The sequence below is a fragment of the Anser brachyrhynchus genome, assembly GCF_964034855.1.
Source record: "Anser brachyrhynchus genome assembly, chromosome: Z".
In the NCBI taxonomy this organism is placed as follows: domain Eukaryota; kingdom Metazoa; phylum Chordata; class Aves; order Anseriformes; family Anatidae; genus Anser; species Anser brachyrhynchus.
The window spans coordinates 76,041,927-76,067,073 of NC_137697.1; the positions used below are offsets into that span (position 1 = coordinate 76,041,927).

Below are 25,147 nucleotides of genomic sequence, written 5' to 3' on the forward strand. Positions count from 1 at the left end.
CGGAGCGCGGCGGAGGGAGGGAGGGTGAGAGGGGGCACGGGGTGTGAGGGGACCGGGGGTGTGCGAGGGGACCGGGGGTGTGTGAGGGGACCGGGGGGGGATGAGGGGACAGGGATGGAGAGGGTGAGGGGACAGGGTGCGGTGAGGAGACGGGGGGCGTGAGGGGACCGAGGGGTGTGTGTGTGAAGGGACCGGGGGTGTGAGGGGACCAGGGGACGTGAGGGGACCGGGGGGGATGAAGGGACAGGGGGTGTGAGAGGTCTGAGGGATTGTGAGGGTACCAGGGGGCTTCAGTGGACGGGGAGGGTGAGGGAACAGGGACAGGGGTTTTGAGAGGATGGAGGAATGTGAGGGGACAAGGACCAGGGGTGTGAGGGGACCGGGGGGGATGAGGGGACAGGGATGGGGATAAGTGTGGGGACGGGAGTGCGAGGGGATGGGGGACATGAGGGGACCAGGGAGCGTAAGGGGACAGATGGGTGAGGGGATGGGGATGGGGGGCATGAGGTGACTGGAGGGATGAAGGGTAAGGGGGTGTCAGGGGACCGGGGGGGGATGAGGGGACAGGGATGGGGAGGGTGAGGGGACAGGGGGCTGTGAGGGGACAAGGGGTGTGAGGGAACCGGGGGGGGGGGGGGGGTGAAGGGACAGGGGGTGTGAGGGTACTGGGGATGTGTGAGGGGACCGGGGGGCATCAGGGGATGTGGAGGATGAGGGGACACAGACTGGGGGTGCAAGGGGATGGGGATAGGGTAGGTGCCCTGCAGCGTGAGGGGATGGGTGTGACAGGGCACAAGGTAAAGGGGAACCAAACGGGTATATTTTCACCTTGCAGGGGACCAAGGCTGTTGTGACAAGTGTTTGCACCCACACTGATACCTTCAGGGACATAAGGTAAAGCAAAGCCAAACAAAATCCCAGCATTTAAACTTCAGCCCTTTCTCCTTTACCTGCTCCCCCCGACCTCTCCACCTCCCTTTTTTTTTATTTTTTGCATCCTCCACTGGATTTCCAGTCCCCTTTCACCCTTCTCTGAAAGTCAGCAGGATGGGGAGTTTTGCTCAGAGGACAGGTTAACAGGGACTCATCCAGGTGCTTGGCCACCGCAGCAGGCACGAGGCCTCTGCAGGCCTCTGGCTGCCTGGGTGACATAACACAACACCACGGGCAGCTCCTGTGGCTGGTATGTAGAACGGTGCACACTTAAACTGTGCTTTAGGTGGCCCTCACATCCTTCTGGTGCAATGGGATGGAAACTGTCCCCAGATAAGAAGATGCACCCAGGTGCTTGTCAGACTTCGGTCATGGCTCTTGAGGTATAAAGCTGTCTTGGTAACTTTGTCAGGCTTAGTGGGTTAGTTGTAAAACATGGTATCCCTTGTCATTTCTCCTTCTTGATCGCCTTATGATGTCAGTAGACAGAAACGTCTTAAACACTCAAGAAATTGTAAGTTTCAGCAAAACTTCTCACTTGGAAGAGGGTTAGCTTTAAAGCTGGATACTTCTTACCAGACTTATTCACTATTTCAGGAAAATCTCAGAACTAATTTTAAAGCTGAACTTTAAAAAGTGACCATTATATTGAATCCAAAAAATGTGCCTTTCCTTGATACCTGGACATCTCCCTCAACTCTTGTTTCGTTTTCTTCAGTCGTTGCTTCCCTTTTTTCACACCTAGATAATTGCTCATGTTTCCGACTTTGCTTTATCTTTTACCTGTCTTCAATTCTGTCAGGCTTACGTCTTCTTTTTCATCTTCTTTTCAAATGACTTTGCTAATTTATGTTATTTTTGTATTTTTAGTTAATTAAATGCTCAGGCTTAGATTTTTCTTTGCTGTCTTTCTTAAAATGATTTATTTAGGGCTTTATGATTATTTTTAGATAGTTTTCTGTGTTGCTGACTGACCTGGAAATGTATAAAGTGATTTTGTTTTATCCAAGCAGGGCTTATTCCTGTTGAAAATAATACACGAGAACATACCTGTTTTTCACCGACATTTAATAGAAAGGCCATTTCTTGCTTTTGCAGGAATTGTAAAAAATCTTAAGTAGGCATTTCTTTGTTCCTAATCATCATTCTGTCCTGGGTTCCTTGTTGACTGGTTGGCAGCTGTTTCTTGCTTCCCATTTGGAGTTCTTGTCTCACCCTGATGCCTGCAGTGGGATGCCTTGGAACTATTTTCGTTGTTACAAGTAGAGCAGGATGGCAGGAACAAGCTTGATCATACCCAGCAGGTTGGTAAGCCGTAGGGTAGCAGTGCAGTTTATGGTAAGCAGCACATGGGATTTCTGGGCCAGAAAAATGTTTCTCACAGTTTGCTTTACCTGCTAGACCATGGGTCATACAATTCTGTGATGGAGTGAGATGTGGCTGTTAAGGTAGGCTTTTTTTTTTTACAGTGTTGCAGCAAATTACTGTACCTGCAGGCTATTTCTTTAATATACTCTGTGAAACAGTTTAAAGCAGCCTCCTTTTATCAACAGTTAGCTTGCAAATATGCTGAAGTGGAGCTGAGAGAAATCCTTTTATGCTTTTACCTTAAACCTCTTTGCTTTTGGCTCTTTTTCTGAACCCAAAGCTAGTTACAAAGATAAAGGAAATGCAAAAAAACAAAGGGACAAAGATGGCATGAGAGACAAATCCAAACTATTTTTTGAGACACATTCAGGAAATGCAAAATGCCTTCATAGTAAGTTGATGATCCATGATCTTTTTTTTTTTTTTTCGCCTATCTTGCTTCACGTTTCTTCTGCTTTGTCAGCCCTGATTGAACTCAACTCAGTGGATCTAAGCTTTAGAAGAGGAAAGTATGAAATTCCTAGTTTAGGAGGTAATTAGATGATTCCTGGCATGCAGAGGTGGCTAGCAGAAACGAGGGAGAGGAGTTGGTTTGAAGCATGTACCGAATTTATAGTATGCAGAAGAGCTTAAGTTGGACATTAAAGTCTTTGCCTATTTAGAATGATCTTTGAGAGCCGTTTTAAAATTACTGCAATGTTTGCTATACATTGGGTTTTCACACAGCAGTTTTATAGGTAATACATTTCATATACATAACAAAAATAAATCTTTAAAAACCTGTAATCTTGTAATCTTTTCAGTAACTCCAGATGGCTGGGTCAGGTAGAGGAAGAGGACGTGCTGCGTTTACCTTCAACATTGAGGCCATTGGCTTTTCTAAAGGTGCATCTCTTCCCGACGTTGTGTGTAAGCCTCCCCCACCATTTCCTGTAAGTACAGCAGCTACCTTAGAGCACGCTCTTACTGTTTGGGTAAAGTGTATTCACTTCCATCGTGATAATAGGATGAAGTATAAGAACAACCCTAAGCACTTGGGTCAGTTTTGAAGTACTTAATGTACTTTCATTTGTTGCCGTTATTGTTTTTATCGTTACCGCTTCCTGTCCCTTTGCTAACTGTGGTGTCCCATGGTTAACTGGATTGCTTGCAAGATGTTCATTCATTAAAGTCCTCAGCTTGATTTGGTTTTCTGGACATTACAGTAATGGAAACACTGAAGATCAGAATTTGTTTGAAATAAAGTTATGCTAGCCTTGGAAGCTGTGAATGGATCTGGATTTATAAGTTTATTGTTGATGCAAACACAGAAAGATTCAGGATGAGTGTTTTGTGCCTCTGTAGCCAGAATGTGAAAATAACTTGAAAACAACGGAGAGATGTTCTATATAATTAAGGAAGTTGAGACTGGATATTTGGGTTGTGTTTAGGATGTATCTGAACATTAAAGGGGAAGAAAGAGTAAATAATTTTCTTACTAGGCTGAGCCTGCTACGCAGGCAAACTTGGGCAATTCTGAGGCTGGAAAGTAGTCTTGCAGTGTTGCAGTTCCATATGACAGAATTTCCCATTTATGTCAGGATTTGATCAAGGTGCATGAAATTTTTCTCAGTCACACATGTTACAGAACTTGTAAGTTTGGTGCTATTCTGAGATTCGCCTGAATAGTTATTTTGCCTATGGTTTTGATTTACTGAACCACATTACATATCCTCATAGTACACTATTTCCCTTACAATTCAAATTTTATGATTTCATTCGTAGTAAGCCATCTACATGGTTCCTATTGTAAATGTTGTCTGCTTGACAGCACTAAGAAACTGCATTCTGTATCAACTGTAGCTTCTGCAGTCAGCAGTGGATTTGCCTTGTAGCAGAATTGCTAGCCCCAGTATATCTAATGTATGCCACGGGGAATTTAAACATTTTTCTTCCACTCTGCCATTGAAAAATTGTGGCATAATTCGAACTGTTAAAAATTTCATGAATTATATTTAATGATTGGGCAGTGACCAAAAGTGTGATATCACAGCTGTTGACTGACTGATGCTGAAATTATTTTAAGCAGTAAATCATTGCGCTTACGCATTTCTTACAGGAGCTTTTTGTGTTCTTATGGATTTCCTGTAAATGCAATTAAAACCCAGTTAAGGTGCATCAGCATATCATCAGCATCATTAGAGATTTAAAATGTTGGCCATCTAGCAAATACAGCTGTAAATAGTAAAATCCTTTCATGATCCAGCTCTGGGACTTGTGACAGTGCTTTGTGCATTGCAACCTACCGCTCAGATACTGACTGTGCACCATGTGTCAGGTGATGTGCAGCTACTACATACCAATTCCAGTTACTACACACAAAAATATCCAGTTACTACATACAAAAATATCCATTTACTACATACTAATTCCATCTTCGGCCCTAGTTTGCTGTATATTTAAAAAATTCTTTTTGCTTATTCATACTTCCAGTTTCAGGAGTCATAGTTCAAAAGCAAACAAACAAAACACCAAGAAAAACTTAACAATTCATTTAAACTCAAGTGAAAGAAGTGAGATGTGTGCTACCTGGTTGTGACATGACATTAGTCAAACTGTGTCAATATTATTCAGAGTAATCATACTTAATGTAGGTGCAATACTGTTTTAGAAGACGTTAAGACCTGGGCTACACTGACTGAAGCCACAGTTTCTGATTAATTTAGATTGGCAAGAAAAAGCACTCTTGGGATTTAAGAACCCTGTGGGCTTAACATGGATGTGAATGGCTATTTCAGAAGTTTAATGTATTCTTCCTTTATTGCTTGATACATCTTTACAGACAGATACAGTGAAGTCATAAAAGGTATAATTTATTTGTAAAATTATGCATGTCAGAATGCAGTAAAGTATACTTGCAAAGTGGTATAATGCAGAGTTGCGCTCTTTCAGGACTAGATGTGTTTATTGTAGCTTTTTTTAGTGTTCCTGCATGTTTGATGGATATTAAGACATTATAAATAATAAACATAATTTGTACAGAGTACAGACAATAAGCCAGTGCCTCTGAAAACAGGAGAAGACGAAGATTACATGTTGGCCTTAAAACAAGATTTTAGAGGAACTATGAAAAAAATGCCATATTTTTTGGCAGTAGAAGAAGAACGTGAAGGTTTGTTTATGTGCTTTTCATTTTTACTTATGTCTTCAGTATTTATTCTCTGGAGGATAATGTAGTGAAATGCATGTGTTGAAGATGTATCTAGTGCTGATAATGAGGGACGATAATTAGCCAGGGTAAGACAATAGGGATTTTTGCTGCGTTTACACTTACAGAAGTTGCAGATCACTCATGCAAGTGCTGTAACTGGAAAGCAACTGCTGTGTGAAAAAAAAAAAAAAAGTGAGGTATTAAACATCTATTCTGTTTGATATGATGTAAGAAACATTATGACCAAGTATTTGCAATCCTTCCAGTTATATGTTAATGAAATAGACATTTCTACATGTTTAAAATGCCCTAAAATTTTGCAGTGGAGCAGACAAATCTATAGTAAATGTTAGAGTTGAAATTCATCTGCCATTTTAGTTATGTAAAGACATACTTAAAGTATTTTATTTAATAGCTGGATATTATAAAATGTGCTGTTCTAGAACATGATTTTTTTTCCCGAGTCCATTCAGGGACGATTGGTAAGTATTACTGACAAGTCACCTGAAATACAAAGATTGAGATGAGAATAAGTGATTTACCAAGGTTTGCATCACTAGAGCTGGATTTGAAGCTAAAAGCTTGCTCTTACTCTATGTGACTTGAGAATGGCTTTTTCTTATATGTAATTAAACATCAACAGCTTTGTTATTGCTTGGTTAAAAAGAAATGCTCTGCGATACTGCACATGCAATCATACATCATTATACTTTTAAAATCCAAGCTTCTTGGTCAGAAAACTGAGCTAGTGGGAAGGAAGGAAAGGGGAGCAGGGAAGGAACAGCTCAATGTCTGTTTATCTCACTGTGGCAGTATTTTATACACAGAAGAGTCACAGGAGGTTATTACTGGGAGGAGTGCTTCTTTTCACTTGTGATTTTTGCCTGTTTCTGCCATCCTCCTGTGGGTGCTGGTGCTTTTTCTGAGTGATATAAATGATAAGCACTATTACAGAAGGTAGGAAGTAGAGCGTATTGGGCAATGCTGTTTGTGTCAGACCCAAGGTCCAGTCAGTGCAGTAGGCTGCCTCTAGCAAGCTTTATAAAAATGTTTAAGAAATCCAGTATAGCCAAACACCAGATAATCTTTCTTGTTGCTATTGTGTGCTGATTCTGAATAATGAGAACTCACCTGAACTCCGAAACATGAGCTTTAATATCCATCCTGAACCCATCAAAGAATTTTCTGACTCTGGATATTCATGATAAAGATATACAATTACACAGTCTCATCCTCTCTGAAATGTGAGTACATTTAATTCATGGTGTACTGGTAAATTCCAGCTGTTTTTGAGACTGTGTGCAACTTTTATCTTTTGCTAGGCTTTCAGTACAGTACTGTGATTAACGCACCTTACTGATTGTCCAATTGTTCTTGTACTAAATCACTGTTTGAACCGGAGCAGCACACTTCGGTATGAGCATACAGCCTTCTCCCCGCTTTTTTTTAGTTTGAACACAGATGTTCAGCCAGTCTCTGTGGTGTTTCAGTATGCCTTCAGAAACTCCCTGGGAATTTCTGCTGCCCCTGAATTCCTACAGAGACCGAAGTAATTTCAGGAGCCCTGGCTTCTCACAGCAGATACCTCTGATCATCTGATACTTGCTACTTATTTCTGTGGCAGGCATGAGCTCCTGGATCCCAGTCCCTCTTGAACTCTCAACAAGTGGTTCTCAAAAAGCAGAATATTTCTTCTGACCCACAGCTGGAGTAGGGCAATCACCAGGACACAGAAGGCAGCTGTAGCACAGCGCAGTGGTGTTGCCAGGTAAACGCTTGGTTATGAGGCAAGGAGAACAAGAGATCTGATCTTCGTCTCTAGATCCATTTATGATTGTAAAAGAATTCAAAATTACTCCTTCATCTCTTAAGTAAACAAATTTCACTATTTTGAGGTTCTTATCTCGCAGAAGCTTCCTGTATCCTTGATCTTTGTCAGGCTTGAAATTTGCTATTTCTGTTTGAGGCACAAAAAAGGAAACTGCCTTGCCTGGAAGCCTGTCAGAGTAATTTCCAAGGAAGCAGCTATTTCATGAGAACATTAGCTCTCTTTTCCAACTGTGCTTCACATGGTAGTTCTTACCTCAAAATCATCTTTGCTTCTGCATCTTTCTTTCTGAGGTGTGCTGCTCTCTCAGTATTGCTGACTGTGCCTTGTGTGTTGATGACTGTGCCCAGTCATCTTTCGTGACTGTTTTTCCACAAAAAAATGACATTTTCAGTAAAAAAAACAGGTATGCAGCTACTTGAATGGAGTCAAATATTCAGCTACTCTCAGTGTCTCCCTGGGGATAAGTTGATAAATTGCTTTAAGTTCTACTGAACTTTCAGTTGCAGAAAAACACTTCAGTTTCAGGGTTTTAGTATGGTGCAATGGTTGTCTGCAGCTTAAACAGCTTGCTTTCATCTCATTATTTTTAACTGATCTTTTTGGTTTTCTTTTTTTTTGGTTTTCTTTTTTACAGCCCTTTTTTTTTCTTCTATTTCATCAAAACATCAGTTAGGAGTAAGAGAAAGGCAGTAGGGGGACTGTGGGCAGGAATTTCTTAGACTGGCTTTGCTACAAGAGCAAAAGTATTGTTTGAAACAGCACATCTGAGAGCCAAATGTCATTTGAAGTGTGAGAAGGGAAACATTTTAATTAGTTAGGACATAGCTATCTATCTTTCGTTCATTATTCAGGTACATATCTAATACTACCTGGCAATTTTGATGCAGTAGTATACTGTACAGAAGAGATTTTCATCATTCATTTCAACACTTATTTTGAGCAAGTAGTAGGCATATTCCTTAAGTTCTCAATTTTCTTCACTTCCTAAGCTATGAATCATTCATATTTTTCCTGCAGGTATATCTGCTGCAGCTGGGTGACTGTCACCTTGGCAGTGGTTTGGAATTAATTCATTAACTGTGAGTAGCAAGAGTCAGTCAGGTGTATTTTCTTACTGATGGCATCAGCAATTAATTCTTCACTAAAGGTCGTCAAGCTGAAATAAAACTACTAGTTTCTTTCCCTTCTGTTGCTGATAGTTTCCTACAGCATCTGTAAAGGCCACATACATTAAATGCCCCTTGAGACAGTGCCATTTTAAACACAGTATTTTTGTTGCACAGTTTTAGGTAGGTCTTCTGTTTGCCCTTGCCACAACCAAGTTTAAAATTGAGTTTAATTTCTGACATCTTCGTTTTCTGACTGTTTTCCCTGGTGAGTATATTAGAAATCTTTGACTGTACAGGTCACAGTCCTTAAGTTGATTTTTTTTTGTGCAACATCCACAAAAATTATCCCTGTTCAAGTAATGAGTTATTACTGATGTCAGAATCAATAATTTTGTGTTAAGTGGATTTTGCAGTTGGGCAGGGTAATGTGATAAGAAAAAATGGGACTGATTAAAAAATACTTAAGTTTTGGTACTGCTTTTGTCATGAAAGATTGTAGAAGACTTTTTTTGCAGTATAAATGCATGTACCTATACTGTATAACTACTGTATTATTTACAGTGCATTTCTCAGTTTAGTTCTTGTGCCTGGAAAGAGGAAAAACGGACAAAAATGTTGCTGCTGTTTCAGAAACATTTCTTTGTTGTACTGCAGAGGTTTGCCATTGCAAAAGTCCTGCAACTTGGTCATGATCAGTCAGAGACATGGCCTTCTGAGAGCTGGGAGTTCTGGATGCTTTGGGGACAGTGGTGATAAATGTCACCGACTGGTGACACCAATTGACTGTGAAACTGTTGAAGGGAAGCGGAAGGGTTAGCATTCCTCTAATGTTTCAGCCATGTTTACCTGAGTATATCTGCATGTTATCCTTTTATACGCTTCAAGCATAGAAATATAAAATTTTATCTTTTTATTTTTATTTTTTCCCCCAGTCATGGAAGGACGGAATGGTTGAGGCTGGCAGGGCCCTCAGGAGCTCATCTGGTTCCACCCCTGCTCCAGCAGGGCCGCCCAGAGCAGGGTGCCCAGGCCCATGTCCAGGCAGCTGTGGAAGATCCCCCAGGAGGAGATCCCACAGCCTCTGGGCAGCCTGTGCCAGTGCTCAGCCACCCGCACAGCACAGAAGTGCTGCCTGGTGCTCAGGGGAACCTCCTTGCTCCAGTTTGTGCCCACTGCCTCCTGTCCTGGCACTGGGCACCACTGACACGAGCCTGGCTCCGTCCTCTTTGCAGCCTCCCTCAGAAATTTATAGACATTGGTAAGACGTCCCGTGAGCCTTTTCTTTAGGCTAACCAGTCCCAGCTCTCAGCCTCTCCTCCTAGGAGAGGTGCTCCAGTCCCTTCATCATCTTGCTGGCCTTCCATTGTACTCTCTCCAGTATGTCTGCATTTCTCATGTGCTGGAGAGCCCAAAACTGAACTCAGCACTTCAGGTGCAGCCTCACCAGTGCTGAGAAGATGGGAAGGATCACCTCTTTACCTGATGGCAATACTTTGCCTCATGCAGCCCAGGATGCCGTTAGACTTCTTGGCAGCAAGGGCACTTTGCTAACTCACGTGCAATTTGGTGTCCAGCAGGACCCCAGGTCCTTTTCTGCAGAGCTGCTTTCCAACTTGTCCCTGTGCCTGGGCTTGTTACTCCACAGGGGCAGGACTCTTCACTTCTCCTTTTTCAAATTTTTCTTGACAGAACATTTCTCCAGCCTGTCCAGTACAGAACAAAATAGAATATCCCGAGTTGGAAGGGATCCACAGGGATGAGGGAGTCTAACTTCTGGCTCCACAGAGGACCACCCAAAAATTAAACCTGAGAGCGTTGTCCAAAAGCTTCTTGAACTCCAGCAGGCTCAGTTCCATGACCACATCCCTGGGCAGCCTGTCCCAGTTCCCGACCACCTCTGGGTGCAGAACCTTTCCCTAACCCCCAGCCAGACCCTCCCCTGTCCCAGCCCCATGCCGTTCCCTCGGGTCCTGTCGCCGTCCCCAGAGAGCAGAGCTCAGCGCCTGCCCCTCCGCTCCCCTCGCGAGGGAGCTGTAGACCAAGTACCCCTGGATGGCATCACCACCCTCTGGTGTTTCTGCCACTCCTTCCAGTTCTGTGTCATCAGCAAAATCGCTGAGGATGCACACTACCCATCATCCAGATCATAATGAAGATACTATCAGGACTGAAACCACTTTTGACCCTGGGGACCTCCAGCCAGACTTTGCATCTGATCATCACCCTCTGGTTCTGGCTGTTCAGCCAGGTTCTGATCCGCCTCTCTGTCTGCCCTTCCAGCCCATACATCAGCTTGATGGACAGGAACAGCTTTCTCTTGACTGAAAGGAGATACTCAAAAAATGAAAACCAATATTCTTTTTCTGTTGTTGGGGAGGGAGGTGGGTATAAAATCCAGATTTTTCAAGTACTTGGTGTATGATTAGTCCTGGGAAGTGCCATGACAACTGCTCAAAGCAGTGACATGAAACTGTTTTTAGGTTCAACAACAGCATGAGAAAGTGCTCTGTGTGGGAAAAGGAGGATATACTGTATGTTTAGTCACAGGAAAATACCAAAGAGAGTGTCTGGATTGCCTTTTTAATGAATTCAATAACTTTTTGTATCTTTCTCTACAGCAATTGAAAGGTACAGTAAAAAGTACCTGAGTAGGGAAAAGGAGCATGCAGCGTGGACCCCAGGTAATATCTGAGATTACCAAAGGCTAATTCTCTACTAACCTGTGCAATCATCCGATCTTAAATGTTTGATTCATTATTTTAAAAGCAATACAAAGTACGCAAATCCTTACCAAGGCATCTATTTCCTCTTGAGGGTTATGCCCTTGTCATGTTTTCAGATCAAGGGGAAGTGTTTTGTCCCAAAAAAATACAAATCTGATTTTATTTTTTACTCATTCAAAACAACAGCAAGAATGCAAGCTTGACCTCTAGCTTTTCCTCTTCCTTACTCCCCATGCAGATACCAGTTTTGAACTGGGAACAAACATAAATGTTACTAAAAACAAACAAACAAAAAAAAACCACCACGGTTTCTTTGTCACTGTTAAATGGGTTTTATGACATTAAACTTCCACAAAGGTACCAGTGTAGGTCAATACTGCAAGCTTAATCATAGTGCATAAATTGGAGGCCATCTGGGCCACTGGAAGGGCTGAACTTCGTCTCATCTGAGCAGATACCAGTTTCCATTAACTGGGTGAAATCCTGGTCCTCACTGTACTTCCTCAACTTAAAGTACAGCTAAAATTCAGTAAAGTTGTTGGGTGCTAAAACAATTAGGCATACATGTAAACAAAATAGCAGGGGCCCCAGCCTTCTCAGGGTCAGTGGGAGGCGGGGGGATTACTGCAGTAAATCATTATTCACACGTATTAAAGCTATTTTCTCTGCAGATTGGAGAAGACTCCCAAGAGAGATGAAGCCAAGAAAAAAAATGAAAAAAGGTAGATTATATATTTTTAAAGAGCATTTAATACACACTAGTTGAGTGTAAGAAAACATGCTGGAGCTGGTTAGGGGGAAAAAATGGTAGAAATGTTAACTAGGCCTACTAAACAGGGCTTTTGGCAGTTATTTTTTAAATAATTTACTAGTCTGCCTGGCTTTTATGTTTTTTGCTTTGTTTCTGTAGGATGTTTTAACTTAGAGGAAAAGATCTATCTTCCTTTGATGTTGATGTACTGTATTAACTTGCTAGCTGCCAATACGTAATAGTGGAAGATTAAAAATGTAAAAAACTTTTTTGTTTTGGAATTTTGTGATCGCTCCCCCTTCTTCTATTCAAAGAATAGCCAGCTGTTCAGATTTTCTTCATGTTTTCAATTTCTCAGTTATATTGTTTATGATTTGGTTGAATTTTGCATTTCTTTTAGGCGTTTCATATGTGATTTAAAATAGGTTACTTTCTATTTTCCCTGGTTTTACTTTTTTTGTTTATTTTCAGCTTTCTTCTGCAGAATTGTGAACCAGATCCTTCAACAGCAGTTGGAGCTGGTATTGGTTGTTCTTAAAGGAAAAAAAACAAAAGCAAACAAACAAAAAAACTTCTTAAAAGTGTTTCCTCCTGTGCATGACTGTTATTTTAAGTTCTCTGTAGAAGCCTGTTGCTCTGTTGATGTGAAACAACGCTTGGCCCCCTGTTTCTAGCTGTCTGTTAAATATAATTGTTTACTTTCTTGTTCTCTTTGTCCAAGTCCTTAATGTGTCATTTTTCAGTTCAAGGATAAAATAGAAAAAGAAAAGGGAATGTGTAGTAGTCATGGAGACTGGCTCAGCTGGATGCTTTGTTCCTTTTAAGAGCGTCACTGAGAAGCACGGTATTAAAGGTAGACTGCAAGATTCAACCACAAATTAACTACTTATTTGCAAAATCTTTCAAGAAGAAAACAGCACGTACCCATTTTCTTTCTTAAAAAAGAAGAAATTACATTGGCTTTTATAAGCCTGCAGGCAACAAGTATCTCCCTGAGATTCCATGAAATTTTAAATGCCAACCTACTGTTCCTTTGATACACTAATGTTCTGATTATCACAAAGAATTACTGATTAATGCGGTTTCTTTCAGCAGTCTTTTGTGCCTGTTTCTCTATTTGCTCTTAAAAAGTACATTTTCTTACAAAATTTTAATGACAAAGACCAGCTGACCATCCAAATTTGACTGGATAAAAAAAAAAATGCTTTTTTTTTTTTTTTCTAAAAGCAAAAATCATATATTTTAGGTTTTGGTTTTTTTTGGGCGGGGGGAATATTGATGATATATATGGAGACCATACAAAAGTTGTAATACTTTTGTGTTGAGGTTTGTATGTAGCTGATGAGTGACACATTTGCCTGTCTGGTGTGCATCCGTGGTTATTTTGAGGACAGACATGTTAGGTGACACTTTATAATCGAGTGGAACAAAGGTGAGGGAGTGCAGTGAATTTTATCTGCACTGATATGCAAACAAGTTTCCTACCTCATAGACTGTAGGAGTGGTTTTTGGATCACTGCACAGTTACATGTACAGGGCTGGCTTCGTTTTTATCCTACCTCCTGGTTTCCCTGAGTGTTTTAACACCTGACCACATGACTTTTACTGACATAACTTTAGGTAGAATTCCACATCTCATCCACACTTAGCCTGGGCTGTGGACCATGCGATCCTAGGTATCACCAATGTCTCCAAAAAAAACACCTCAAAATCAAAACAACAATAAAAAAAAAAAGTAAGTTGACTGGCCTCAGCTCCTGTAGGCCGGCTATATGCATACATATTACATCAATTAGATGTATGCAGTTAAGCCAAATTACTGTAACAGGTGTTTCAAAAGATTAGATTGTATTCCGTCGCACCTCAAAACAACGTGGATGTGAGGAGCTGTTTTGCTTGAAGTTCTACTGTCCAATAATGGGTCTGTGTGTCTAATACTACGATGAGCTCTGGAGACGCCCACCATTTAAGGAAAGATTTTGCATGTCTCTTTTGGCTTCCAGGTTGTTCGTTCAATAGAAATTATCTCTAAAAGTCTGCAGGTGTTTGTGCAGATACGATCGTTTTGAATCACACTTGTTTTCCTTAAAAGCCTCCTTCATTCTGGATGTGTTTGCTTAGAGAGAGTTCATATGTTATTACAGAACAGCTTGACTTCCCATAGCTGTGTGCAGTGCTTTTGTCACATAATCCCTTCCTAGGCAAAACACTGAAATGAACAGAATCTTACTTATGACAAAATGCAGTCACTCTCTTTGCAGCTTCTAGTGTTCTCCTTAAGTATTAGGCCACATAAAATATATCTCGCTTTGGGTTACTGTCCACTTCAGAAGGGCTATCCTCTCTTTCTATCAGTGCATATTAATTTCCTTTCTGTTACCGTGTAGTGTAAAAAAAAGGGGTGCAAGGAACATGAACTAGCCTGGCTGAAGCTACCTTCTCTGTCAGAAGCTGTGTAGCTTCACCAGTATGGAACTTCACAAAGGCAGATTTACCCTACTGAGAAGAGCTCACATATTAGGTGTAGCCCTACAGTGTAAATTTTATGCAGTGGTGTGCCCTACAGCAGGAGAGCTGAAGGGCAGTTAAATCACGGAAACAGGACGTCTCTGCAGAGCTCTTTAACTCTGCTCAAATATTTCTCAGTCTGGAGCTCCATGTTTCTCCTGGTCAAATTCCCCTCCTGGAACTGGGAGAGGTATTCCTAAGCTGAGAGTGCTGCAGTTCAGACAGCTCATACCTGGGTACACGGAATGCTATTTTTGACCTTTACTCCACAATATAATTAAGTAGTACAAGGCTGAATTTTAGGGAGTAACTTGATAAAGATTGTGTTCATTAAGAGCCATCTCTGGTCCACAAGCCATTTCACTGCAGTAACCACATTACCGTGATGTAACTCATATACTCTCCTGTCTGCGTTTTTTTTTTTACTTATCTATCTGAAGAGCGCTGCTGTCATTACTGCATAGTAACAGTAATTTGTTTTTATCTTTTCAGTTGATGAAAAATAACAACATGGATTTTTTTTTCTAGTTTCCTAATATAGTGTATGTAGGTGAAAAGTATTTTGCAAAACTAAATGCCATAGTTTGGCCAAGCCTTTGGTCAAATACCTGTTTAAAGAGAATTTAAAACTGGCCCCAAACACATCACTTAGATAAATAAGGCCACTACACCTCTATAAGTGATGTAGCTTAAAGTCTAAGATAATTTTAATATAGAGAATATGGGGTTTCCATGGCAGTTCCTATTCTCAAGATACGTGCTCTTATGAGCAAATAAAAAAATTACTGTTCTTTTATATCCAAATAAATAATCGTAATATTTTATTTCAGCAGGTGCGAAACCAAGAAAGGCAAACAGTTCTGACCCTAAAAGTAATCTGGATGTGTTGAAAAAAATTGAGGTAAGATGTGCTTAATCTTGCTAAATTGTACAACACAAATTGCTGAAGGAAAACAAATTCTGTGTTATGGCTCTTGGTACTAAATGGAATAAGCACAGCGGCATTTTTCTGGCCTTGTCTTGTTACGCTGACTGACAGCTGTTGTACAGTATGGTTGCACAAGGAAGGGGGTAAGGATAAAGCTGGGCTGTGGAGAAACTGCTTTTTTCTTGCTTCTGTTTGACTCTGAACACATTGTCCAGTTGATCTTCTCCACTAGCTATGCAGACCAACTGTGAACAATAGAGCTACTATTACAGCTTAATGAAGGAGGAATTGGTGCCAGAGCTTTTAAATTGTTGCTGTTTAACCACTCTGCTGATGTTTGAAATAAACCTATTAATAAGTTGAGAGGGAAGAAACACAGATAAGGGAGAATTTAGGAGGAAAGTGAACATGATTTTGGTGTTGATTACACACCATGTGTAAATGGGAAGCCAAAAGGTGAAATAGTTGTTTGGTGCCTATACTTTATGGCATGTGATATTATTTTGTCAGGTGTGACATGGCATTCTACTGTGAATTATTCCAAGAGTGGATGCCAAAGGGAAATCATCATCTCAATTTATTACGGAAGACATACCTTTTTTAGAATGGAAGTCTGATGGCTTATACTTGATAAAACAAGTCTGTATGAAGTTCTGGCGCTTAATGTTTTCTTTAGTTATTGTCAAAAAAATAGTTGTGCAATGTTGTTATGCTAGTCATCTCACTGTTAACTGCAGTGTAACACTTCGGTAGTGTGGAGGGTATGCTGTTGCCTTAACATGGGATCACCACAAACAAAATTGTGTTCTGACAGGAGTTGGAAAAGAAGGATGATGAAGAAGAGAAATCTGAAGATGAGAAAGACAAAACAAAAGACAAAGAAGGTGAAGATGATGACGAAGCAGAAGAACCAGAGGAATATGATGAAGAGGAGCATGAAGAGGTGCTTTTTTTAGTTTTCTATTTACACCAAGTCAGATTGCAGTCATTGAGTTGTGTGCTGACTGTGAGCCAAATGTCCCTAGCCTCTCTGAAGCAGAATGAGAGTTGTAGTGAAAGGCACTATGACATTAATTTTCTTTGTTGCAGTACATTGCACTGTAGTTAAGTATTTCAGATTTGATACTCTGAAAGAGCTCCGAAATATGAGGTTGCAAACAGGAATGTGTCCTGCCCCAAGCAATACATAAAATTATTAATTTCTTCACCAAAATAGGGCACGACAATTACATTGAAAAACCGTGCCTCTTCTTTCATAGATACTGGAACTTAATTATGTTTTTTTTTTTCCCACAAGAAGTAAGGAAAAACATGTTACTGTTTCAAAATTTCTGTGCTCAACTAGTTTAAAACACAGTTTTTTAATAAATTGTCCCTGTCACAAGCATAGCAACAGTATCTTGATCTGCACTGTTTTTTTTCTTTTTTTTTTTTTTTTAGGAAAATGACTACATTTCTTCGTATTTTGAAGATGGAGATGACTTTGGTGCTGACAGCGATGACAATATGGATGAAGCAACATACTAGCTATTGTTGCTAGGTGGTATACTGTTCAAGCCTTACACTACTTGAAATATAAACCTGGAGGTAGGCTGGGTATCACTGACAAAACTGATGCATTATCTCCATTGGGTTTAAGTATACTCTCCAAAAACATACTGGACAACTTTATTTTAATCGTACTATGCTGTGAAATGGGATCCTGGATCCCACATTTTTTTCTTTTGCTATGTTTTGCAGACATGCACCTTTTTAAGGTTCTCTGGAATGTTTACTGATGGAGCAAGCTATATGCCATTGTATTGCCTCTGCACAAACAAAGAATGTATGCATTTTAATTGAATTGTGCCTAAGCATTTGCACTAGTCAGTTCTATGCTTTAGCTGTTAAATCTTGAAAACAAGTGAAATTCTTGATAACTGGAGCAAAGCAAAGATAGGACCCTTACGGGAATAAGCTGCTTATATTTAGCAGCAGACTTCTTTGAAGGAATTTATGTAACTTCTGAATTCAGGTGACTGAAAATAATTGACCACTAAGCACTTTAATATAAACTGACTTGAAATACGGACTAACAAGGTAATGAGAGTATTTTGAAGAGCTGTTACGCTAGTCAGCGGAACTCTTACCTTTATTGAAAAGGGACAGTAACATTTAACCGTGTTACATGGCCCTTATACATCAGCGTAAGTAATAATTAAAGGTAATTTCATTTAGCAAGAATATATGGCAGAAATTAAGATTGAGAAATGTGAATCATAATTTTCATCTTCGTCATACAGATTGAAGTGACAAGAATTTTAGTCCTTTGCCTTGGTTTCTCTGCCTTTTAAGGCAAAACTAACTTTTCTACCTCACAGAACTGTTAAGTGAGATGGCAGATATCTATGTAACTGCTAAAGCATTTACTTGCTTTCCTACAAAAATGAGACAAGCTTTACAGACAGCAAAATCAATAAAAAGACAAAAATGTAGGAAAGGAAAGTGGTGAAATATTTTGATGCATGAGGTTTTAATTAGGAAAACATGAGTGCTGAGAATAGCAAAGCTACAATGCTTGGGAACACGTATCTTATTTTAGAGCCAACAGACAAAATGTAGATTTATTCGTGAGATTAGAAAGCAAAGGAACACAACGACAACGTATTGACAATGACTGTGTCCCTTTGTCTTTTGATGATATGAAATGCTATTTATCAGTGTTATTGATCAGGTTACTACGTTCTGTTCCTGGTAACTTAGTGCTAACGATTATCAGGGTTAACAAAAGAACAGTTTTAAGACAAAGCCAATTCTTTTATCAGAAGAGCTTTCCTTGGAAGTTTGGCGTTTTGTCAAGCAGTGCTGTGTCTCACTACTGACTAGAAAATAGTACACCATTATTCTATGGCTCATTCTGTGCAATAAGGTACAGCTTAAGGTATAGCTTTCAAGTGTTCTGATAAGTTACATATCTGTTCTAAAGGAAATGAAAATTGAATTCAACACACATCACACCTCAGAGGTATATTTGTGTTTTGAAGCCTGTACAAATAGTGTTTAATAAACGTTCTGCTGTATTGCACAGGAAGTGCATTCTGTTTTTTTTTTTGACAACATAGATGCTAGCAGTTGTTTATGGAACAGTTGGGCCTGTTTCTTTGATGAGTCATACAACTCTTCATCAGCTTTAAAAGGTGAACTATGGTTACCTGTCCCACAGAGGGAACCACACAAGTCTCAGGATAGATCTTTTGAGACCAATTTAACAATGGCAGATAAGGCCAAAGCTGAAGAGCAGCCAGAGTTCTAGGATTCACCTCTGAAATGAAATGGTAGAGAGACAAAACACTAACATAGGAAAACAGGTGTTTCTAACTGCTGAGAATTTATTGCAACACCATAACGCTGATAAAACTCAGGCTGTCCATTGGGTCTTAGCAAACTTTGGATTTGGGTAGACTTAAATTCAAATTCTGTCTTAACAGCACAGCAGAAAAATACTGGTATGTTGTACAAGAAGGCAGGCACTGCTTTTAGCTTCCAGCTAAACCTATTTTTTTAATGCTCATTTCAGAGAACTAACAAGCTCTTGGAACTTTATACGGAAGAGTTCCAAGTTACACAAGACAGGCACAGGACAAACGTTTAAGTTACCAGTTATACTGCACCACATGTGAATGCTACAGGCAGCTTCTGCCAACAAAGTTAACTTGTTGGCCAAAGAGTAATTTAGATCACACAGAGAAACTAGCCAAAACAAATACGAGCAGTGGCCTCCTATAACAAATGCAAAATATAGAGTTAAGAATACACTGTATGTACCACTTTCACTGCAGTCTAAAATAAAATCTTTATTTTATGCATATTACTTATGTTCTTCTAAAAGTAGAGGAGCAAAAGTATTTTAAATAAAACTTGCATCCTCACTCAGGATTATTTCACAAAGTTATAGTTTGAACCTTTATAAAAACAGTTATACAAAGATTATTTCTGACAACATATTTCAAAATATAGGAGATTTAAAGCATTTAAAATTTCATATGATCCAACAGTGCAATATGCACTTAAATTTAAAACCAACTTCCAGACCAACAATGTGTTGTAATACAATTTACCATTCAGTTTGCTTTCATTTTTTTTTAAAGTCAATTTCTAAAAGACTGGTTTTACAATTAATTTACTATATCAGTTTTTAGTTCCATACAGAGCAGTTACCTAGTTTATTCAGAACTAATAGACGAGGACACAGTGCCAGTAATACATTGTACTTTGGAAAAAAACAGTACAAATCCCCATACCCTGCAAATAGAAAAGCCAGCTGATGCTTGTAGATTCCTACTGCCTGAAGTCCCATGATCTTGGAAAGAGACTTACTGTGTTTTCTCATAATGTTAATGTTCTACTTTAAAAATATGCTATGTGAAATATGCTAAATAACAGTAAAAACATGCCAGGCTCTTGGTCAGAGTATAGTATTTTTCAGCAAAACTTTCCTTTTTTTTTTTCCCCTAATCAATGCTTACTATCACACCTTTAGCAACTGAGTGACAAAGCCACAGGCCTTAAAACACCGTAAAAAGGCCAAAGAAGCCTGAGACACTGAAGAACCATTCAGCTCTAACACCACTGACAAAAGGATCTCTTCTCTTAAATATAAAGAGCAGAGACCTTTCTGACCACATTAAACCACAATTGAAATTAAGTTCACTTCAAACATGATGGCAATTTAATTCCAGCCTGTTAACGTATGGATGGTAACTTAGGCTTATGTTGCGTATCACACTAGTTAATCTCTTGTTCTTAAACAATTTCCTAAGAAATGAAAGGATAAAGTTCCATAAACGGAGAGGGAATGATGGAGGAAGAGACAAACCAACAAATAAGCTAACAGCAAAAAATTGACCCATTATGTACCAGGTCCCAGGCTTCGCAGACCACTGGCTACTTTGTCTTAATGTGCTAAAGTTCTGTTGTACAGACAAGAGCAAACCACCTCTTCCTAAAAGTTGGCTTGCTTTTAAACTTCTAGCCATAGAAGCTACATCACACTTGCCACCATAAATTATTTTGCAACTCAACTTTTCGCACAGCCTTACCCAGAACTGGCACTTGGACGGTCATGCTTGCGTTATTACCGTATTGTTTTCATGGAAATAAAATTTAAAAAGATCTTTGAAAACAAGCGGCACGCGAAACACGAAGTTCACACTCATTTAGAATGCCTCTTCTCATGTGGAAACAATGAGTAGCCACACTGCCTCCAGAGATATTACTTTGGTTGAAGGGTTCCACAGCCAGTAGCCACAGTTCACAGGTCCAACCGTGCATTCCCTTCAAGCTTTAGCCTATTGCAATCTACACTGAAAGTAAACCGATTCATGTTCATGCCCTTAGCATGCCAGTGAATAATATTTGCCCCATAATGGCAGAAGCCTTTACTTTCAAAATTCAAGTTGATAAAGCACTTTTGAATACTTCCTATAGTTAAAAAAAAAAAGTTGCTTTATCAGTCCCCCCCCCCACTGCATATACTTGATCAAGACACTCAAAGGAGAGCTTTTAATAGTGTTTAAATTGAAAAGATAGTGATATTTTCCATTTGTAAGTCTTACGAAAGTCTGTTAGCTTCAGCTTTAGTAACAAGTATTACTTAAACAGCACAATAGAAACCTTATTCCACAAGGCAAATATAAAAAAAGATTATAGGCAACATTTCATTTTTTATTTTATAATATTCAGAGCACACAAGTACCTCTTTACTTCTTTCTGTAGAAGTCTTTTTTTTTTTTTTTAATTTTTCTCCTGTAGCATTTTCAGGTAGGGAAGAAAAGAAGTTTGTCCATGACATCGAGTGAAACAGTAAAGAACAGAGTGGTTGAAGAATATCAGCAAAAGAACAGTTTGAAGCTATGGCTGGTCTATTCTGCTGCAGCACTAGGCTTCTTCCTAGCAGCCTCTGAACATCATATGAAGGTTTGCATGAAATTTCAGGAAGAAGTTGGCGTTTAAGGAACCCCAAGCAGTTCAATAGCTGCTGTCTGAAGAATTAGCTGCTCTTGAACTGCGATGTACTGGAGGAAGAAAAAGCCATAACCATAAAGACTAATGAAGCAGTCACAGCAAGGTGTCACACATCTTCACTTGTTTCTTCTCACATGCAGCTGACCAGAAGAGAATTGCAGTCCAGCCAAGTCAGCTTGCAGTAGAAGGATACCATGGAGAAGGATGTGAAGTTTCAAACAAAAGACTTTCTCAACTGGACTGTGTTGAAGGACAGTATGACGTATATAGGAACCAAAGTTATCCTCCTACCTATACTGAAAAGTAATAAAGAATGGGTCGACCACAGGCACAAGATCTGAAGACTCCAGCTTAAATATTAGCTACTGCCTCTTTCATAGACATCTAAGAAAAAGAGGACTTTATAGTGGCAGTTAATTATGGAATGACTGAGTTTTAAAAATTCTGTAAGAAAAATACAATTATAAGAATGTAGTCTTATCTGGTAACTGTAAACCTGATATTAAAATGTCAAATGTACTATGCACTCTATAAATACTTTAAGATATTTAAAAGATAGATATCCCCAAATGCCCATCTTAGGGCTGCAAAATGTACAGTGAGATTCCTTGTGTTAGCTCAACCTACCTTTTTCACCTCGTCATTTATTAGAAAACACACACTATCAAAAAAAGTGCAAAGCTTCAGAGACAATTTCATATCTTAATTTATATTCCTATCTTGCATCAAAGTCTTCTGCCTGAAGCACATTAACGGGCTTACATGATCCACGGAAATATCTGTGTGCTGGAACACTGCCCATAAAGGTAAATCATTAAGTATTTCTCTTTAAGTATTTCATCTGTGTAACAGATGCATTTTGCATTCTGTGGTTTCCTCTTCATCTAACGCTATGTTATGTGTCTATGAATGACAGTTGCCTGGGGTTTTCGGTTGTAAGGCTGAAGGTCTCCTTGATTATCAACATTTATAATATTCGCAGGATTCATTCCATTTTCTATTTGTTTCTGATGCGGAGCTGCTGTGACAAAGGAATGGGCAGATTCCATTGTAGAATGGTGACTGACATCTGCTTTCACTAAAACTTCATAATATAGGAGATAAAAAACTGGAGTTATTATGCCAATGATCAACATAATCACTACAGCTGTCCACCACCCTATGCCCCAATCCGCTCCATAGTAAGGATCCTTGGATTTTTTAGTTTTACCATCAGTTTCAAAACAGACCTGTTGGGCTGCTAAGGCAGAAACAACTTCATTAAGGTTCTCTCTCTTCGTATCGTTGCACTTCACAATCTCTTCTATATCTCGATCCACTTCTTTTAAGAAGTTGCCAGCAGTCTCGTTCGCAGAGAATTTGTCAGAAGGTGATGTTTCCAGCACTTCTGGGGAACAGTGAGCTGGCCGAAGGACTGGCCTTCCTTTTGGAGAGGCATGTGTCTCGGTCAGTACACTGAACTTTTTCACGGGGATTTTGATAGACCTCAAGGCAAAAAAATCTTGATCGTTGATAAGGTTATTAACTCTCTTGATATCTGCGACCTAAAAATAAAAACAACAGTTTACATGTAAATAAGTTTAAAAGATCCATTGACCTGAAGCTGTTAAGAGTTCTAAATTCTTGAGAAACCAAATTCTCCACTTACAAAAGACAGGGTAACTGATACCTGTTTGAACAGGCTGAAGTAGGAAGAGGTTAAAAAGCAAACCTGAACAACGATAAGCAAGAAGGTATTACAAGCTAACAAACCCTCATGCTTCAGATGATGACTGAAAGTCAGGTACAGACAGTCCCTTAAAATGTATTAACCCATCATTGTCAACTATCCCTGTCAAATGAATGGGACTTCACCCCAGTGTTCTGCAAATGAAATAAATGGCTGTGAGTTCCTCATTAAATTCAAAACTTCTGAGTAAAGATTACAAATTACAAGCTTCCAATTCATCTAGCCACAGCTCTGTTTTGGAGATGATTCCTGCTTTTGAGTCCTCAGGCAGAAACAAAACGTAACTTAACACACTATAATCTTCCCTCATTTATAAATATTTATAAATAAAATTCCCTCATTCAATCAATTCCGTCAAAGTCAGCTCTCCCCTTTGCCTATTCTACCTCAAAACAAATTTAGTTTTGCTCTTAAGAGGTTCAGATCTTCACTCTCATAGGAAATATCTGTAAGGGTTTAACTGCCCTTGGAGAATGAGCAGCTTTATTTTGGTACAGTAACTGCTTCAATGTGGAAGGCACAGCCACAAACCTCACCATAATTAAGTACTTGGAAGTCAGTACTTTTTTGCAACACCTGAGAAGAACACAGAAATTGTGCCTGTTAAAGATACACAGTACCAGAGTTCAGATGCTTCTTATCCTCACTGGGATGACATCTACATCAGAAAAAAATCAAGGTAGTTAAGAGTAAGGTCTGAAACCCTCTTCCCTCTAACTGCTGCACATAAAACACAGACTTGGCCAGAAAAAGTTCGAACAATCAATGCCTACTGCCTCCACTAACCTCATAACATGGAAGTGTTATTTATTAACTATACCACACTAAGTCAGAGTAGGATGAAGGACTGCAAAACGCAGCATTTACCCCAGTGATCAGCACAAATTATGCTTTCTGCCTAAAGCCCCGCACCTCTCTCACATTACCCCTAAGTGCCCAAGAAAGTGCAGATCACTTCTCAGGTCTGAGCACCAGAAGTGCACTTGAAGGGAACGGGCTCAAGTTGTGCCAGGGGAGGTTTAGGTTGGAAATTATGAGAAATTCCTTCTCAGAAAGAGCAGTCAGGCGTTGGGACGGGTTGCCCAGGGAGGTGGTGGCATCACTATCCCTGGGGGTGTCCAAGGAAGGGTTGGACGTGGTGCCTGGGGACATGGTTTAGTGGGTGACATTGGTGGTAGGGGGATGGTTGTACCAGATGGTCTTGGAGGGATACACTAATCTTAATGGTCTGGACAGATTTCCCCATGCTACAGCACACTCACAGCAATAAATATGTGGGCAATTTAGCTCTAAGAAAACCTGAAAAGCTTCAAGGAGAACTATACGTTTTTATTACTTTTTTCTCTCCTTAACGGGATTAAGGCTTCACACGAGCACTTCAGGTGGTTCAGCAACACCTCCGTCACAGCCAGCAGAAGCGACCACCGGCGCGATGCACTACGCTAACTTTCCCTGTAGTGTGAAAATGCCATAAACAAAACCATGCATTTACTTCTTATTTTCACCGAAAAACCTACAGAACTCAGAATCGCGGCGTGCTCTGCGGAGCCCAGACATGCCCAACACCCTCCGGGCTTTATTTCTCGGCTGTCCAAGGGCAGGGCGCTTCGCACCCCGGCCGGCACTCACCGAGCAGCAGAACTGCAGCGCGATGGCGTTCAGCGTGTCCCCTTCCTGGATGTCCCTCGTCAGCAGGACGATGTCGTCCGGCCGGTCCCTCGAGGCGCTCCGCCGCACCTTCTCCCGGCCCCGCGGCCGCAGCTCGAAGGCCTCGGCCTCCTCCTCCGGGCCCTCGCCCTCCGCCGCCACCGGGTGCGGGTAGGGGTAGGGGGGGTGGTGGTGGTGGCCGCCGCCGGGGGGCTGCGACACGGCCGGGGGCTGCGTGGCTCTGCCGGCCATGCCCGCCGCTCCGCACCGGCCTCCCCGCGGGGCCAGGCCCGGCCCGGCCCCGCCGCCCGCACCGCCCCGGAAGGGGCAGGCCGCCATCCGGCGCTGGGGGGGAGCTGTCCTCCATTTTATAGCCGTCCGTCCTGCCCCCTCACACGGACACACGGGCAGGAGAGGCGCCGTGCGT

General features: G+C 40.6%; 2 protein-coding genes across 17 annotated transcripts; one reads left to right on the top strand and one right to left on the bottom strand.

Moving 5' to 3' along the window:
* The first annotated feature begins 5 nt into the window (after positions 1-5).
* POLR3G (RNA polymerase III subunit G) lies at positions 6-18,862 on the top strand. 11 transcript variants are annotated; one of them, XM_080574228.1, is made up of 9 exons: positions 6-24; positions 836-894; positions 3,105-3,233; positions 5,323-5,452; positions 11,050-11,112; positions 11,826-11,876; positions 15,244-15,314; positions 16,156-16,284; positions 16,782-18,862. In XM_080574228.1, the coding sequence occupies exons 3-9, from the start codon at positions 3,114-3,116 to the stop codon at positions 16,866-16,868; spliced, it is 651 nt and encodes a 216-aa protein (XP_080430354.1). In that variant the 5' UTR covers positions 6-24; positions 836-894; positions 3,105-3,113; the 3' UTR covers positions 16,869-18,862. The 11 variants fall into 11 exon arrangements, with proteins under 11 accessions (XP_080430354.1, XP_080430352.1, XP_080430344.1 ...); XM_080574226.1 differs by lacking the exon at positions 6-24 and adding an exon at positions 104-123; XM_080574218.1 differs by lacking the exons at positions 6-24; positions 5,323-5,452 and adding exons at positions 110-123; positions 9,364-9,689.
* Positions 7,919-25,074, bottom strand: LYSMD3 (LysM domain containing 3). Of its 6 annotated transcripts, none has more exons than XM_080574214.1 (3): positions 24,703-25,074; positions 22,574-22,888; positions 7,919-10,134 (listed from the first exon to the last, which is right to left on the bottom strand). In XM_080574214.1, the coding sequence occupies exons 1-3, from the start codon at positions 25,057-25,059 to the stop codon at positions 10,066-10,068; spliced, it is 741 nt and encodes a 246-aa protein (XP_080430340.1). In that variant the 5' UTR covers positions 25,060-25,074; the 3' UTR covers positions 7,919-10,065. The 6 variants fall into 6 exon arrangements, 5 of the variants coding, with proteins under 5 accessions (XP_080430340.1, XP_080430341.1, XP_080430342.1 ...); XR_013943676.1 differs by lacking the exon at positions 7,919-10,134 and adding an exon at positions 19,155-21,640 and having other exon boundaries at positions 21,972-22,888; XM_080574215.1 differs by lacking the exon at positions 7,919-10,134 and adding an exon at positions 19,155-21,635.
* Positions 25,075-25,147: the final 73 nt, after the last annotated feature.